The sequence below is a fragment of the Eptesicus fuscus genome, chromosome 18 (genome assembly GCF_027574615.1).
Source record: "Eptesicus fuscus isolate TK198812 chromosome 18, DD_ASM_mEF_20220401, whole genome shotgun sequence".
NCBI lineage: Eukaryota > Metazoa > Chordata > Mammalia > Chiroptera > Vespertilionidae > Eptesicus > Eptesicus fuscus.
The window spans coordinates 12594479-12612706 of record NC_072490.1 but is presented as its reverse complement, the minus strand read 5'-3'; the positions used below and the strand labels follow the sequence as shown (position 1 = coordinate 12612706).

Below are 18228 nucleotides of genomic sequence, written 5' to 3'. Positions count from 1 at the left end.
GTTTCTCTCTCATCGATGTTTCTAACTTTCTATCTCTCTCCCTTCCTCTCTGTAAAAAATCAGTAAAATATATTTATATTTATATATATATAAAGTGGAGCTAATGAAACCCATCTCATTAGGTTGTGAGCAGAATTAAATGAGCTTATGCCTTGCCCAGTGCCCAATAACATGCCTGGAATTTAACAGGGACATAAATAAATATGAGTTCCATTTCCCAAGTAAGTTGAAGACTGCTGGTCTTTTGAATCATTCTTCAAGCAATGATGACAACTGAATGCCCAGTTCCCTCAAACCAAATGCAGCCAAGCACACGTTGGCTGAACAGGAATTGAGGGAAGAAGGCAAAATAAAATGGCTGGTAAGATCCATCAGAACACGGACCCCTTGGCACAATTTCTCTGGCTGCTCAGACACCCTGTGTTCCTGGGAATGGGCTGTTTGAGTGTCAGGACTGATCCAGCCTAGGTTTTGGGGAAGGAAGACCTGATACTGTCCGGGCCTGAGGTGTAGGCGGCAGAGGGGGGGCCTCACTGCTCACTGAGATGGGGATGACTTAGGCTACTTCTGTGTCCACCTCGGACATGCCCAGCAGCTACTCAAGCCACTGGGGATGTTCTGAATCCAAGTCATTCTCCTGAAACACGAGTACTATGGCTGTCCCAGAGCTAGTCTCCCCAAACCACTGTTCTCCCTATCTGCCATGTCCTCTCCTCCCTTCCCTAATAATTATTTCCAGAAACAAAATCTTCAAATTCCACCTCAAATGCCATTGACTCAGGAAATCTGCTAATTACCCTCCTCCTTTGTGTCAGGAAACATATTCAACTCTTACTTGTACTGTCAACTCCTTGAGGGTGGGAATGAGACCTCTATATCCAGCTGTCTGTCTGTCTGTCTGTCTGTCTATCTATCTATCTATCTATCTATCTATCTATCCATCCATCCATCCATCCATCTATCCTTCCACTGAATTACCCACAAGTCTGAGTACTGGACTTGACATTACCTCTGACAAATAAATTGCCAAGGTCAGGTCAATGGTAATGAGCTCAGAACCTTCCACACGCCCCTGGGAGACCCTGAACTAAATACGTTCTATCAGGTGTTCAAAGCACTACGCTTGATTTCCATCACCTGATTGCAGCCAAATAATTTTCCCCAAAGCCAATCCTGAGGCCTGGGGCCTCCTCCAGGGAGACCTGAGAATTGGTTACTCTCAAAATTTCCTCATCGCTCTCAAGATGAGCATCCAGTTCTCTTCTTGATGACATAAAGAAGCGAATGATTCCACTTCTGTTTTTAAGGGAAGTACAGGCAATAGGTACATATGCAAGGGCGGTAGAACACGGTGCTAAGGTGGGGTGGGTGAGGTGGGGGGCGGGTAGGGAAGAGCAGCCAGCCAGCCTGGCTTGGGAGGTGGTGGACAGAAGCACACTCAGAGTGGAACCCTGTGGGTGCACTCCAGACCCCACACGTCGACCCCAGACCACGTGCCAAGAGAAGCAGAGCCAGAGAACCCGAGTGGAGGCAGCTTATTTCATCCACATCCCGTTGGTTAAAAATAACTCCACTTATTAGTTTAAGTGAGATCACCGCAGGACTGGAAATTCACTCTCGGTGAGACAAAGTACTGGAAGGAAAATGAGAAAAGTCTACATTCATGAAGAACTTTATTTCAAAAAAGGAACAGAGGAGGAAGCTGTCGAAATGTTCCACGGGCTCTGCTTTCCTTCTGGGCTCTTTATAAGGAAGCCGCCTGCCGTTTTTGGAGTTGGCACGCACAGAGCTAACCAACACAGGGAGCGGCATTGGGGAAAGGCAACCTTTGGAGACGATACCGTGCCGGGTGGCCTGCTGGGCCAGACCGCACGGACACTCACTCCTGAGGCACCACAAGGAGCCACCTGTCTCAGCCTCTGCTCGGGCACCACGCCTTCCTTCAGCACAGATTTCCCTGTTGACTGCGCTGTCAACAAGGGCTCCACGAAGCAGGGCGGAGGACCATGTGGGAGCAGCCTGCTCTTCCTAAAGGATGAAAGGCGGAGGAACAGGAGCTCTCCCTGAGTGCCCAAGAGAGCAGCCCTCCGACCTTAATCCCACCTCAGCATTCCTGGGTCCCCTTCACGGCCCGCCTGAAGCCTCCTCACAGATCAGGCCGGAAGGACTAAGACTCCAGTCTTCTCCACACAGCCTCTCCCGTTGACCAGGAGGTGGCCGGAGGTGAGGCTCAGGCAACTGCTCTGGGATGCAGGGCTCTTGAGCACTTGGGCTCGAATGATCCATATTCCGTGCAGGTTTCACGACAACGGCATCAATCTTCACATACACTGGTGGGCACCATGAATTTCCTTCACAGGTTGGCTCTTCATGACTCAGGGATTACACACACACACACACACACACACACACACATACACACACCGTTGTCATTGTTATAGTTGTGTTGTTTTTAGGAGTATGTGGATCATTTAATTTTTTTGACGTTTCTTATTTTTATATAATTTCAAAGAAAAAGTGTAAGACTAAGTAAGGAACTCCCATAAAACCCTGTATCCAGATTCATCAGCATGTTTTCATTTGGCCCCATTTGCTTTATCATTCTTCTCTCTAGATAGATAGATAGAGATATGTATAGATATGTATCGGTATCTATACAGAGAGACAAATCTATGGAATATGTATGTATGTGTATCGATAACCTGTAATTCTTTTCGGGACCATTTGAGAGTAAGTTGTACATAAGACGTCCCTTTGTCCCTAAAAACCTTGGGATGTGTTTCCAAGAACAAGGATATTCTCCTACGTAACCGCAATGCAGTCACCAAAATCAGGAAAATGTAAACACTGATGCAATGCTATTATCTAATTCATAATCCATATTCAGACTTCATTAATTATAGCTGTTTTCTCATGGTCCAGGATACAATCTAGGATCACAAATTTCATTCTGTTGTCAAGTCTTTTTAGTCTGTTTTAACCTAAAAGAGTTGCTTAGTCTGTCTTTGTCTTTCTTATCCTTATACATGTTTTTAAAGAGGATAGGCCAGTCATTTTGTAGGATGTTTCTTAATCTGAGTTTGGCTAATATTTCCTCGTAATTATGCATTTGGGGCAGGAATACTACTGAGTTGAAGCTGTGTTCCTCTGAGTGCAATATAGCAGGAGGCACATTATATGGGCTTGGCGATTACTCAAATTTGGAGTCACCATCACACCTTGGTGCCCTATAGGATGTGAATGGGTGTTTTCTACCTCTGGCTTCATGCACTACCATTCTAGGTAAAAGGGACACACACTTGCATACACACAACCTATTAAAGACCTATGAAGTGGGAAGCCCAGGCTATCCTATTGGACGATGAGAAACACATGGGTCAGTCACCCCCAACACCCCAGCCAACAGCCAGCCCTCTCCCCGAAGCAAGGCCACCTAACTAGCAACTGACCTTAAACGCATGAATGAGCCCAGGTGAGACCAGCAGAAGAATACAACTTGTTGGTGCAAAAAAAAAAAAAAAAAAAAAAGTGAACTGAATAAACAGTTGTTGTTTTAAGCCACTACCTTTGGGATGATATGTTACACAGCAAAAGCTAACTGATACCTCTTGTTTATCAGGGGAAAGAGAGAAGACTCAGAAGCCCTGCATATTCACTTATAAGCGCTAAAGAATGAAGAAAAACACTTCTGGCCCTGTCTTGTCTCCCTCAGGGATCTGAACCTTTGCCGGTTTGGGATTCATTTAATTTACCTGTGTGATTTTTAGAAAAACAGCAGTCCGCAAATACAGACCTTCCTGGAATAAAACCCCGGAGCGGCAGCGAATCCTGTCACTAACAAGCATCTAATAAGCACCAGCCAGGGCCTTCAGCCCCACGGTGGCTCCTGGACTTTTTAAAGGAGGTTAGAATTTGGTGCCTCTAGGGTGCAGCCTGAGGGTTTGTATCTCTAAGAAGTTCCCCTGGTAACTCCCATCATCAGGGAGATTTGGGAAACTCTGAATTAGAGAGGTAGCTCTCAAACTGCTCGACATGTTAAAATCACCAGGGAGATTAAAAAAACACAAACAACATTTATATCAGATTATCGAGGGCTGACATCCGGGCATCGGTATTTCTTAAAACTTCCCAGATGAGACCAGTGTGCAGCGAAGCAGTCCCTGTGCCGAGGTCTATGACTGATGGGTAAGGAGCTGGCTTTCTCTCCATTTGCATGAACATTTCCTTCGGACAGCTTGAGTTTCTGGTAATGAACGCGGACTTATTTCAGGGCACACGAAATGCTGCCCTGCAGACTCCTTTATGGTTTTTCGCCTCATTACTCAGCTCATTTCCCAGGAGAAAGTCGAGTTGTCCTTCCTACGATCAGTTTCCTAAATCCTATACATTCCATCTGGGGGAAAAGGAATGTTTTTTTCCTTTTCAGTGTGCTGTCTACCATGAAGAGAGACAGAAGGGTAGGCGGTATCAGTGACTGTAACAGACACGTTCAGGGGTTGCCCACATTCCCTAGTTACCTTCACCCTGCCCATGCACAGGGGGTCCTGGTGGGCACCTGTGCACCTGGGTTGGAGTGTGGCACCCAGGCTATTTGGAACCCTTTGCCTGTGCACATCAAAAACCAGAGGAGCCCAGGAATTCACATCTCCCTGAAGCAGCCCTTAACCAATGACTGACAGGCGCATTGGGATAAATACCCCTGCTCTCTCACATGAGCCACCTCCCATGAGTTACCCCCGAACGCCAACCTCAACGCCACCATGGACTCTGCTTCGTATTTCACTATTGCTCGGTCTGCTTCCTTTTCCTGATCCCTTCTCCACTGGATTATTGGCTTTTCTTTGGAAGTCTCCCTGATAACGCCGTGTTGAGTGACTCCTCACCTCAAGGTCGGCTTCTAGAGAACACAACCTAAGGTGGCAAACCCCACCAGCACACCCTCCAGAACCTTGACAAAGGCTCTGGCACTGACCTTCATCCTTAATACAAAGGGCATTGTATGTGCCACCAGGAGCCGGGTTGCTCTCAATTCTCACATCCACAGCTTTCATGATGTGCTGTTCACCACTCCCCTTGCTGCACACGGTTGTCCTGAAATAGACAAAGAAGACCAAAAAAAATAAAAGATGAAAATTTTAGAAGAAAGGGTAGGAGAACTGACAGCTTGGAAGCAGCAGATATTTTTCTCATTCAGGAGCTTTGGCTGAAAGCATCAGAAACATTCTCCCCAAACAAAGGTCTAAAGTCAGGAAGACATAGATGCTTAAGTTGAGGTCATATGTATGAATTCAAGTTTCAGAGGCTATAAATACATTGTGTAGCTCTTGTAGTATATGTGTTGTTTTTTTAAAAATTTCATACAATTCTGCTCTTCTCTTTTTGAGGGGGTTTGTTTTGTTGTTCATATTTCTTTAGATGAATCATTAGTCATGAACCTTAAGCCTTTTTCCTCTTCTAACAGGAGCATTTAAATGCTTTACATTTCCCTCTAGGTATAGCTTTTTGTAGCATCCCATGGGTTTGAGTATGTTGTATTTTTAATATCATACACCTTATATGCTAATTTCCATTATAATTTATTTTAGTCTCATGGTTTATTTAGGAATACTGTATCTTTTATAAACAGCAAATAGTAGAATTTTTTAAAAATACAAATTATAATCTTTGTTTTCTAATCCGAGTATCTCATCTACTTAATTTAAGCACAGATCTCTTTGAATTTAAATCTGCCATCTTTCTATTGGTTCTGCCCATTCTTTCTTCCTTTCTCCCTCTTTTCTTTTCCCCATTTTGATTGCTTTAATTATTTTCTTGGCATTCTCTTTCCTCTGTATTGGTTTGGAAGTTATATATCCTTTTACTATTCTTTTAGTAGCCACCCCAGAAGTTTTAACATGTTTCCTCTGCTTACTAAAATTTAACATTACTTTTACTTTCTTCCTCAATGACACAACTTAAGATACTATGTATTAACATATTTAAAATACTTACTGGCTGATACACCACTTTTTAGTGTTTAGTATTATTATTACTGCTTTATGGGATTATGGAATTTCAGTTTAACAAACCCCCCCCCTCGCCCATTTAGTCTTTCAATTCATCATTTTTTTTTTGCATCTGCAGCCTCCCACCTGCAATTATTTTCCTCCTGCCTTTAGTGTGTCTTTTAGTGTAGGTCTGATTTGATGAATTTTCTCACCTTTTATATGAAAATGTCTTTGTTCTTAGAAAATATCCTCAGTGGGTATAGAATTCTAGGCTGGCAATAATTTTCTTTTAACACTTTGAAGTATCATTCAATTATCTTTGGGCTTTTATTGTTGCTCCTTTGAAGTACTTTTTCTTATTATTAGCTTTAATATTTTTCTTCATATTTGACTCTAATCAGATGTGCCAGGTTGTGAATTTCTTTTTGTTTGTCCTACTTGGGCTTTGTAGGGCTTTTTGAATCTGTGCCTGGATGTTTTTCTTCAACTGTGGGTAAGTCTCATATTACTTTTCCTTCTCTTCTCCTTTTGGAATTCAAATCACATACATCTTCTTTGCCTTTTACCCTTTCTTCTAAAAATTTCATCCTTTTTTTATGGGTTGTTTTTTTTGTTTTTTTTGTTGTTGTTGTTGTTCTGAACATCTTCCTCTAAAATATCTTCCAGTACACTAATTTTTTCTTTGGCTCTTTTTAATCAGCTGTTAGAACCATCTATTACATTCTTAATTTCAGTGATTGTATTTTTCATTTCTAGGGTTTCCATTTGGTTATTTTTATAGTTTTCAGTCTTCTGCCAAAATTACCCTTCTTGGCTCTGTATCTCTGAACACTTTAAAGAGTTATTTTGAAGAATGCATCTACCACTGCTAATACCTAGATTTTCTGCTGGCTATTTTTGTTCTTGTTGGCTTAGCTTCTCATGAGACTGGTTATTTTATATTGTGTGACAAACCCTATGCTTGCTAAAATTATTTGTGGAAATCGACTGCCTAGGATAATGTTTTCTCCCTCTAGAAATGATTTTTAAAATCAGTTCTGCTAGCTACCCGGGGCACTGGGACTCCAGTATCATCTTAACCCCAATTCATGGATTAAGTTATGAGGATTTAAAACTATGCTGCAGCTCCTCTGAGGACCTGTGTGCTTCTTGCAGTTTACTCTTATAGCCTTGCAATGTTCCAACCCAAAGCAAAGGACTCCCCAGGCCCCCACTTGCATAAAACCTGAATTCAAATTTCGGTCCTCCTCGTCCTACAAGGCTATTGAAACTACTAACCAGCTTTTCAGCCTCCCTTTATTAGAATGTGCAATATCTCCTAAGAGACAAGTGGTCCAAAATTTTGTATTCTCTAGACCTCTGTCCTTCTCTGGATTTATGTATACACTCAAAATAAATTCATGGAGACACAGATCCTATCTACTATATGTCTACTATGCCACCAATTGCAGAATGCACTGTGCATTGAACAATTGGTTTTTGGTGGCGGGGCGGGGGGGTGGCTGTAACTGAAAAACCCACAGTGAAATGTACATACTAATGGTTAGATACTTCTTGGTTCTAGTAACATTAAAATGGAAAACCTATTTTTAATATGTTATGAAGTAAATATATCAAGTTAAGTATGAGTGCTTTATAAGAATTATCATCGTAGCAATGTAGAGATCTGCCAAAATGCCTTAACACAGGCATCCTCAAACTACGGCCCGCGGGCCACATGCGGGTGTTTTTGCCGTTTTGTTTTTTTTACTTCAAAATAAGATATGTGCAGTGTGCATAGGAATTTGTTCATAGTTTTTTTATAAACTATAGTCCGGCCCTCCAACGGTCTGAGCGACAGTGAACTGGCCCCCTGTTTAAAAAGTTTGAGGACCCCTGCCTTAACACTTTACAGCAAATCCAGGGAGAATGGACCTTTCCAGTGACTCAGTCCTGACCTGTACTGCCTGGGAGACCTGAGCCTGGCTCTGAGCGGGCTCTTCAGAATCGCTGAATACCCCGGTTATCTGATGCAATGATGTGACAGAATTATGAAAAATACCCACACTTGACTAAATACTGGAAAAATGCATGCACAGGACATATTTTGTCTATTTAGGAATCTGGATGTGAACATATAAGGCCGAGAGAGTCACAGCTTCAGATCCACGGACAAGTTTTGGAGGAGACCTCATGTGTCCTTTCTGCTCGATTGCTGCTTCACATGTAGCTCATGGAGGCGTGAGTCAGAATGGCTGTGTGTGTTTTCTGTGGCCATCTGCCAGCCAGACATCTTCGGGGTCATCGTCTACCAAAGTAGGTCTTGGAGCCCATTCCTTTCTCAGTGGAACGGCTCCTGCCTCCGCTCAGTCTAAAGAAGCCGTTAGCAGCATTAACGGGACGTTTTCTCCTAGCTGACCACAGGAATTACTTCTCCCCAAGGACTCTACGGGTCAGGAACTCAGACAGGGCACAATGAAATGGCTTGTCTCCCCTCCATAATGTCTACGAACCTGAGCTGGGGAGACTCCTAGGCTGGTGACAACTCAACAGTGGAGGGCTGGAATCACCTGGCATCTTCCCTCACATTTCCGGCAGTTAGTGATGGCTATTGGCCAGGACATTGGTTGGGGCTCTTGGTGACAGAACCGCTTTGGGGCATCCGGTCTGGGCTTCCTCACAGCATCTCAGGATTGTCAGACTTCTTACTAGTACATGGCATCTCAAAAGTGAGAGTCCTCAGAAACCCGGACATGGCTTTTTCTGACTTGATCTCAGACGTCACATAGTATCACACCTGCTGTATGGTATTGCTCCTGGCCATACTCCGCTGGGCCTGATTCAAAGGGAGAGGACACAGACCCCACTTCTCAGTGGAAGCAACGAGCAAGAATCTGTGGCCATATTTTCACACCTCCATACCATCTTCCCATCCCTATGTATGTAGATGCGTACGTATCCACAGAGAAAAACAGATAAAGAATATATACCAGTTACCTCTGAGGTGGGGAGGAAGGGTCAAACTCACTTTGTACTTTATACATACCTGTATTATTTGAAAATTTTACAAGCATGTATTATTTTTGTAATTTAATAAGGAAATTCAAAATAACCAAGTCAGGGGGAATAAACTGACAGAACTGGGGGGAAAAATTTTTTTTATATGAGAATTCAAAACAAGAATGCACTGGAAGCCACTGCCCACTGCAGTTTGCCTGTCCTGACACCTCATTAAAGCAATTATTTAGCCCCCATAGGAGCTCTGGTGGGGCAGCCGGGTGAGTTGGATGGACAGTTGGACGGACAGCCAGCCGGGCTCGCCTGACTTACCCCAGGGTGCCGTCGGCCAGCCAGCCCGCGGCGCACACCGCGGAGGTGCACTCCTGCACCACCCTCCGCAGCTCCTCCGCAGACGCCAGGTGAGCACCCCTGCTCTGGCAGGAAAGCCGAGCCGCCTCCAGGTCCAGCCCCTGAGAGCCGTTCTGAGACTCCAGCACAAAGAGCTTCCCTGCGTGGAGACAAGCACGGACACAGGCTGACTCAGGGATCCATGGAATGTAATCTCAGCACACTTCCTCTAGCAGGCACCCACTACAAGTAGTTCTCTACTTGCCCGAAGACCCAACTGCAGCACCTACCCCATGGCACGCATCCCTGGGACTAGGCGTTGACAGTCACGCTGGTGTTTTTTGTTTTTAATATATTTTTATTGATTTTTTACAGAGAGGAAGGAAGAGGGATAGAGAGCTAGAAACATTGATGAGAGAAACATCGATCAGCTGCCTCCTGCACACCACCCTACTGGGGATGTGCCCGCAACCAAGGTACATGCCCTTGACTGGAATCGAACCTGGGACCCTTCAGTCTGCAGGCCGACACTCTATCCACTGAGCCAAACCGGTTTCGGCAGTCACACTGGTGTTTTAACCCATTTTTCCCTCTTCTCTTTTAAAAAGGGTTTTTCTGGATAAGCCCTTCAAATATTCTTTTTTTAATTTTATTGATTTTTTTTACAGAGAGGAAGGTAGAGGGAGAGAGAGTTAGAAACATCGATCAGCTGTCTCCTGCACCCACCCCCGCTCCCCGCCACTGGGGATGTGCCCGCAACCCAGGCATGTGCCCTTGACCGGAATCGGACCCTTGACGCTCTATCCACTGAGCCAAACCGGTTAGGGCTCAAATATTCTTTTTAAAAAGGTTGGGTTTGTGTGTTTTTTAATATATATTTTATTGTTTTCAGAGAGGAAGGGAGAGGGAGAGAGAGAAACATCAATGATGAGAGAGAATCATCGACTGGCTGCTTCCTGCATGCCCCCCACTGGGGACCAAGCCACAACCTAGGCATGTGCCCTTGACCGGAATCGAACCCAGGACCCTTTAGTCCATAGGCCAACACTCTATCCCCTGTGCCAAACCAGCCAGGGCTAAAAAGGTTGTTTTAAAAACACCACGTGGCAAAGCTCAGTGCCCTGTTTCCCTGAGTTGGGTTACTTGGTTCCAGGGCACTGATTCGGGCCTCAGCTTTGCCTTCTTTTGCCCACCCCAGCCCTGGGGTGACCACATACATAACAGGTTGCTCCCTTTCTGTCTGACCACTGCCTCTATCACATGTCCCATTTTCTCTGCCACTCAGTTTCTTTGCACACGCTACTCTCTACTTAGACACTCTTTCTTCCCTCTCCTTGACTAGTTATACTTACTCATCTTTCAGATTCTCCTACACCAAGTCAAAATCTCCTAGTATATGCTCTCACAGTACCTCTGTCCTTTAATCTTATGTATCTAAATTGCAATGTGAGAGTAGGAGGATGTTGCACGGACATGCTCCCCGGAACAAGCTGGAATTACAACAGAAATATGGAAAGGCTTCCTGAATAATCAATGGAAAACTCACAGGAGAGAACCCTGATACCCAAGAACCGAAGGTGGAGATGCATAGAGACTGGTAGGAGGGGCGGAGGCATGAAAGGGCTGGCTGAGCACCCACAGATGGCAACTGAATTCCAGAGAGATATCTCAGCTGTGGGGGGTAGGGAGTGCCACTGGGAACTCTGGAATCTAATCCCAAAGCTGGGCTCCCCAGCAGAGAGCACCAAATTGAGGAGGGTACCCACATAACATCTAGCTGTGAAAAGCAGTGGGGTGCTGTCTGCTAGGGAGTGGCAGCTGAAAGTTCAGGCACCCTCTTAAAGGGCCAATGCACAAAAATTCCCTGTGGAGCGCAAAAATTCCCCCACCCATCTTGTGCTCTGGCAGAGGGAGGGTGAAGTGGACTGGAGCTGTGAGAGCAGAACCCAGGACTGGGGATTTGGGGGATAGAGCTCAGAAGGCAGACACCCCAAGTTTCCTGGCCTGAGTCATTCCCTCATACAGGGGAGGACATCTTTCTCACATAGACATCCGCCTTGCCTGGGGGGGAAGACAGTTGACACACTGTATTGGAAAACCCTTGCCCTGAGGTCACTTAAGAGATTAAAAGAAACAATTAGCCTCCAGGCAGAAGGAACTGCCCCTACCTGTTGAAAAAAAAAACTCTCCCCACACCTGAGGATGATTGCCTGGGGCAATCCAAGTTGGAATCCTATCAGTCTGTAGACAGAAGCAATCTCTGGAGGCTTTGAGTCTTTGCCTGATCCAATTAGTCAGAAACAGCATTTAACACTGTCCTGCACTAGAGATTGAGAGGTATAGAGAATCTACCTAAAACATAGTCACAAACCAAAACAGACAACCAAAATGAGGAAACAAAGAAACAACCCCCAAATGAAAGAACTAGAGAATTCTTCAGAAGAAGAGATAAATGAAGCAGAGATAAGAAATTTATCTGAAACAGAGTTCAGAGTAATGATGTTAAAAATGCTTAACAGTCTGAAAAAAGATATAGTAACTATGAAAAAAGAACAGTCTGAGATAAAGAATGACATAACACATTGGAAGGAATACACAGCAGATTAGGGGAAGCCAAAGATCGAATCAGTGAATTAGAAGACAGAGTTGAAAATATCACTTAATTAGAGAACCAAAAAGAAAAAACAATTAAAAAACAGGAGGACAGCTTAAGGAAGCTCTGAGACAATGTGAAACATAACAATATTAGAATGGTAGGTGTGCCAGAAGAGGCAGAAAGGGAGAAAGGAATAGAGAAGGTGTTTGAAGAAATAATGGCAAAAAACTTCCCTAACCTGATAAAGGAAAAAGTCACACAAGTTCAGGAGGCACAGAGAACCCCAAACAAGAAGAACCCAAACAGACCCATGCCCAGACACATCATAATTAAAATGCCAAAAATTAAAGGCAGAGAATCTTAAAGACAGCAAGAGAAAAGAAAACTGTTACCTACAAAAGAGCTCCCATAAGACTGACACCTGATTTCTCATCAGAAACTCTACAGGCCAGAAGGGAATGGCATGAAGTACTCAAGGTAATGGAAAGCAAGGATCTGAGACCAAGATTACTATATCCAGCAAGGCTATCATTCAAAATAGATGGTCAAATAAAGAGCTTCACCAGACAAAAAAAAAAAAAAAGGCTAACGGAGCTCATCACCACCAAGCCAGCATTACAAGGAATGCTAAAGGGATTCCTGTAAGGGATTGCTGAGAAGAAACAGAGAGAGAAATCTAGCCATACAGAATGAAAATGGCTCTAAATAAGTACCTCTCAATAATAACCCTAAATGTAAATGGATTAAATGCTCCAATCAAAAGGTGTAGGGTAGCTGAATGGATACAAAAACAGGACCCAACTATATGCTGTCTACAAGAGACCCACCTCAAAACAAAAGACACACACAGGATGAAAGTGAAGGAATGGAAAAAAAATTTCTATGCAAATGGAAAAGAAAAAAACAAACACTGGAGTAGCAATACTCATATCCGACAAAATAGACTTTAAAAGCATCATGCTAAGCAAAATAAGCAAGTCGGAGAAAGATAAATATCATATGTTCTCACTCATTTGTGGAATATAATGAACAACATAAACTGATGAACAAAAATAGAGCCAGAGGGGGGAAAATATTCTAAAATATAATAGAAGTAATCCTGTTATTTGCAGATTTTTAATATTTCCTACAACTTTTGTGATATCATTCTATGTTAGTACAGTTTTGGTAATATTATACTTAAAAACCTTTAAAAAATCGCAATGTCACATTTCATTCATATAATTATTTGCTTAATGCCTCTCTCTTCCATTGGATTTGATGTTCCCTGATAGCAAGAACCTGTTTCTCCTCACCATTCTATCCTCAACAGCAAGGACAGTACTTAGCATAGAGTAGATACTCAATAAATTACCTGTTGAATTATGAATCTTTTTCTGTAATCATTACCCAAATACAGTCATTTGCATTCAGTTCATATGAAGATTTTTCAGTTTCAAAAGTATTTTAAAAGTACAGTGGCAGGTCTCTTTTATGTATCAGATGCATATATAAATTAAATGTTTTTCATTTGAATTTATCTCATTGACTTATTTCTTAGTAAGTCAATGTGTTAATAGTCCATAGAGTTTTTGATAAGCCCAGTTCTCTCTCTTCGAATGTCTGTAAAGCATCACAGGTGGTGTTTTTTTTTGCCTTTTTTTTTTTTTTTCATCACAGTTTAGAAGAACATTTCTTCGTCCTCCTTTCATTACTGTTGAATACAAATTAAATGTGGAAAGTGGTGGTAGTTAGGCATATATTTAGTAAAGAAAAGAATCCTTTCATAATATGGGTTATAATTCTTCAATGGCTCTACTATAAAAGTTGGAGCTCAGCAAATGGAGTTTCTTGAAAGCAAGTGTACCTGTAACCTCCCCCTAGGGAAGAGGGGAGAAGGAAAGACGGAGGAGGGAAACAGGCATTTCTGGCAAGTGGTGACAAGGAAGCATGCTTGGTGCTGTTCTTACTGTCTCCTTGTCCAATGATATTTCTGCCTTCCATTTTCTGTGACCCTCATCCAGCCAGATAGACACAAAGTATTGATCCATATCCATCTAGCATTGCACTTAAGCAGTTATGATGGGGTGAAACTCTAAAGCCTTGTAGATTGCAGAAACATTTCTTTAAAAGGAATTAAAGTTGGTACAATAGTATACATGGTTCAAAAGTTAACATTAGCTCCAATTTATTCCACTTGGATTCTTTAAAATCAGCTTAATTTTCATGACTCAATGTCAGGCAAAAGGAAAAAAAATACAAGAATTAACAAAGGATTGACTGCTAATAGATATGGGATTTTTTAAAATGAAATTAATTTTTAGGAATTAGATAGTGGTGATGGCTGCACAACATAAGGAATATACTAAAAACCACTGAAGTGTACCTTTTAAAATGATAAGTTTTACACGAATTATATCTCAATTAAAAATCGACAGTGATCACTAGGAGCCTTTGAAGTTAAAAATGTTTCCTAACCCTTTCTCTGAGGACACGGAGAAAAAAGACATTCGTTCTCAATTATGAGCAAAGAGTTCGTCACGTTAGCACTTGGGACCAAGAGCACAAAAAACTCTATGAAAATATCCGGAGGTTTTTCTTGCTTTCCTCTTCCCTAAACGCCATGCTTCTTTTTGTCATCTAGTTCCACCCAACACTGTTTGCTAAACACCGATGACATTTAAACATGTACAGCACATCCTAAATAAGCCAAGGACTCTTCTCCCGCATCAGTCTGATTTGTCTCAAGCTTGGGTTCCCTAGAAACCCTTCACGGCTTCGTTTCTTTCGGACCCTCCTGCACCAAATCAATGGGGTTTTGTTCCAAAATTAAAATAACGGTTGAATTAGCTTTTTGAAACTGAACTGATACAAGGCTGTGATCCTGCTGATTTAAGGGAACTCCTGAAAGCTGAATTCAGTTCAGAAAACAAACAAACCAAAAAAAACCAAACAAGGAAAGGTGGGCCAGTAATCTGGTCCTTACTTATATGGAGCCTCACGTTCAACGACATCCTCACCGCGCAGTCTGGGTCCGGCCGCTCCATCATTTATCCCATTTTCCCTGCCCCTCGCAGCACAGGGACTTTGCACGTGCCATTCCCTCGACCCCAGGCCACTCTTCTCTCCCCTTTGCCTCGTTGATGCCCACTCATCATTCAGGTCTTCCTGGACCAAGCGAAAACCACCCGCCTTGCCGTCAGGAGCACATTTAATCCACGTGGAAAATCACCTCCCTGCAGAGCGAGGGTCTAGGGCACCCCAGACGTGATTTCATGTTAAAGACCTTTCCTGGAGATCACGGGAAAGCTCATGGCGGGACTGCAGGACCAATGCTCTGGCTTTCCCCGGGTGGGTGATGGAAGGATTCGGGGCCCAAAGGGAGGCGTTTGGGCGGGCCGGGAGAGGATGCAGGGTCGCAGGACCGCCGCTCACCTCGCTCTCTCCCAGGCTTAAGGTTTTCCGGGCTCGGCCGGATGGGCACCCCAGCGAGCTTCGCTTTCCCAAACCCCGCGCGCCACCCCGGACCCCGCCGCCTCCCGGACACTCACCATCCGCCCTCACCGAGAGGCGCGGCAGACCGAGCAGGAGCAGCGCCGCCGTCCAGAGCCGGGCGCGGGGGCCGGGTCCCTGGGCGGCCATGGTCTGGGCGGTCATGGGCGGGCGGGCTCGGGGGCGGGCGCCGGCTGCCTGCGATCGGGGCTGCCTGGACTCCGGGATGCCTGGGCTCCGGGATGCCTGGGCTCCGGGCTGCCTGGGCTCGGGGCTGCCTGGACTCCGGGGATGCCTGGGCTCCGGGCTGCCTGGGCTCGGGGCTGCCTGGACTCCGGGGATGCCTGGGCTCCGGGATGCCTGGGCTCCGGGCTGCCTGGGCCACCGCCCGGCGAGCACCCCTCGGCTCTGCGCGCTGCGCGCTGCGCTCTGCTCGCGCGTCTCAGGCTTCGCGCCCGGCGCGTGGAGAGGGAGGAGCGCGGACAGCCCGGGAGGCTGGGGACGCCGCCGGAGCCTCAGGGTTGGGGCCACGAGCTCCCGGGGGTCCTGTCCGTGGCGCCGGGGAGGCGGCTGTAGCCCGGCTCCGCCTCCGTGCTGGGCACCTGGAGGCCTCGATGCCAAAAGGGGCTGCGCCGGACAGCTAGCTCCCAGGGCGCCGCCGGGGGCGGAGGGTGAGGGCGCGGGCGGGCGAGGAGAGCAGAGTCGCCCAGCAGGGGGGACCCTCGCCGACCTGGGGGACCCTCGACGGGAGGGTGACGCAGCCCTAGAGGCCGAGCTCCTCCCGAGGACCGAGGACCGTTAGGAAAGGGATGCCTCACTCCGTCCTCTGCCTGCTGACTTCCCAGCCGGCGTCCTGTAGGGGAGGGAGGTTTTTAAGAAAAAGAAGAATCAGGCTTGCCAACCTCACTCTAAGGAGCAAGACGCACGGAATAACGAGACTCTTCCCTAAAAGCATAGCTTGAGAGTCGCTCCCATAGGGGCATCCTCGGGACGCTTCCTTCTTTCTGACCTTTCCAGGTAGCGGGTAACATCCCCCCTACCCCCGGCCCAGAACGCCAGGAGCGCGGGTGGGGCTGGCACCTTCACGCCACATCCCACACCAGGGCTGCTTGACCTAGAAGCCGGAGGGGGGCGAAGTTCGGTTCTTTCTGTCTGGGCTGGGAAACTCCGTTCTAAACAAGTGTCCTGGTGAATTCTGCCGCAGGGGCCCCTGCCAGGAATTGACTCCATCTTCCATCTCACCGGCCCCGACTCCCAGCATCGGCACCATTGGGCGAAGGGAGGCATTCTTCCTAGGTAGAGTGATCAAGATCCGTGCTGTTGCCCTAGTCGGTTTGGCTCAGTGTATAGAGCGTCGGCCTGCAGACCAGAGGGTCCCGGGTTCGATTCCCGGTCAAGGGCACATGCCCAGGGTTTCGGGTTCAATCCCCAGTAGGGGGTGTGCAGGAGTCAGCCAATCAATGATTCTCTCTCATCATAGATGCTTCTCTCTCTCTCTCGCTCTCTCTTCCTCTCTGAAATCAATAAAAATATATATATATTTTTAAAAAAAGATCCGTGCTGTTATAACGGGGACACCGGTGGCAAGCAACAGTTTATACACATATCTGCTGGGTGCCCACAGCGTGCCTGCCCCGGTGCTAGACCCCAGTGGGGCTATCATCCGCCCTAAAGGCGCTCCCACTTAAATCAGACAGACCGGACAAGGGATTGGTGCTAAAAGGAGCGGATGATTGTCCACATGAGAATGATGGAGGACACAGACATTGGAAAATGATCTACTTCCTTTTTAAGGTACGAAGGGAGATGCGAACCCACATCTGATTTCCCCGCAGGTGTCGTTTTCAGCTCACCTAATTTTTGAAGTGTACAGAAAGCTGTCTCCTCTCCTTCTTCTTCCCCAAATGTCAACCACAAGCCTAGGGCTAGTGATTCATTCCTTTGTAAAATAAAAATTGGTTTTAAAAAATACAAATACTCTATAGAGTGTTGGATGCGGTGAGGCCTGACAATCATTCGCACACGAGCGTAAGTGAATTTACTTCGATGCTTCTCTTCCAGCAGCCAGCTGGTGACCTAAGGGATGGGACTTCTGGGTCTGGGTTGCAGGGGACCTTTTAAAGCCTGGTTATTGCTGAGAATGGAGGGGAGGGGGCAGAAGGCAGCTGCAAGAGCTGCTGACTGACTCACCCCGGGGACCTGCGCCTGCTGTCTACTTTTCACATGCTGGGTCTCCTGGAATCCTTCTCTGATTTTCTTTTCTTTTCTTTTTTTTAAAATATATTTTTATTGATTTCAGAAAGGAAGGGAGAGGGAGAGAGAGAAACATCAATGATGAGAGAGAATCACCGATTGGCTGCCTCCTGCACGCCCCCCACTGGGGATCGAGCCCACAACCCAGGCATATGCCCTGGCCGGGAATCGAACCAGTGACCTCTTGGTTCCCGGGGTCGACGCTCAACCACTGAGCTACACCTGGCTGGGCCTTCTCTGATTTTCTTATTTTCTCTCCCCAGGGTTGTGAGGATGCCTGAATACATGGCACCCGACACTGGAGAGATGAGACCAATGGCAGTTTAATAGCCACATACACTCAGAGCCTAGCAGAGGAGGACTCTGCATGCCATGCAGGGCCATGCAGGGGTTGCACTTGGGAACAGAGGGACCAGCTAGGGGCTCTGGAATATAGGCTTTGCAGTAATAAGAAGGCCAGGTGAACTCTGGTTCCCGTGGGAGGATGTGATTGTCTGGTTTGAGTAATTCCTCAGGATGGTGGGGAACTGAAGCCCTTTTACTCAGAAACCCCCCCCCCCCCACACACACACACACAGAAACTGTGCCTGGTCC

The 18228-nt window shown here is 45.9% G+C and overlaps 2 protein-coding genes across 2 annotated transcripts in view; one reads left to right on the top strand and one right to left on the bottom strand.

The window, feature by feature from the left end:
* SUSD5 (sushi domain containing 5) overlaps positions 1-15555 on the bottom strand; it is a 36849-nt gene extending 21294 nt beyond the window's left edge. The window contains exons 1-3 of the mRNA XM_008156890.3: positions 15441-15555; positions 9297-9474; positions 4973-5091 (exon numbers count right to left, since the gene is read on the bottom strand). Of these exons, the coding sequence (XP_008155112.3) occupies positions 4973-5091; positions 9297-9474; positions 15441-15546 (403 nt within the window). The 5' untranslated portion in view covers positions 15547-15555. The remainder of the gene's footprint in view (positions 1-4972; positions 5092-9296; positions 9475-15440) is intronic.
* CRTAP (cartilage associated protein) overlaps positions 1-18228 on the top strand; it is a 209038-nt gene that overhangs the window by 47028 nt on the left and 143782 nt on the right. The gene's annotated exons all lie outside the window — the stretch shown is intronic.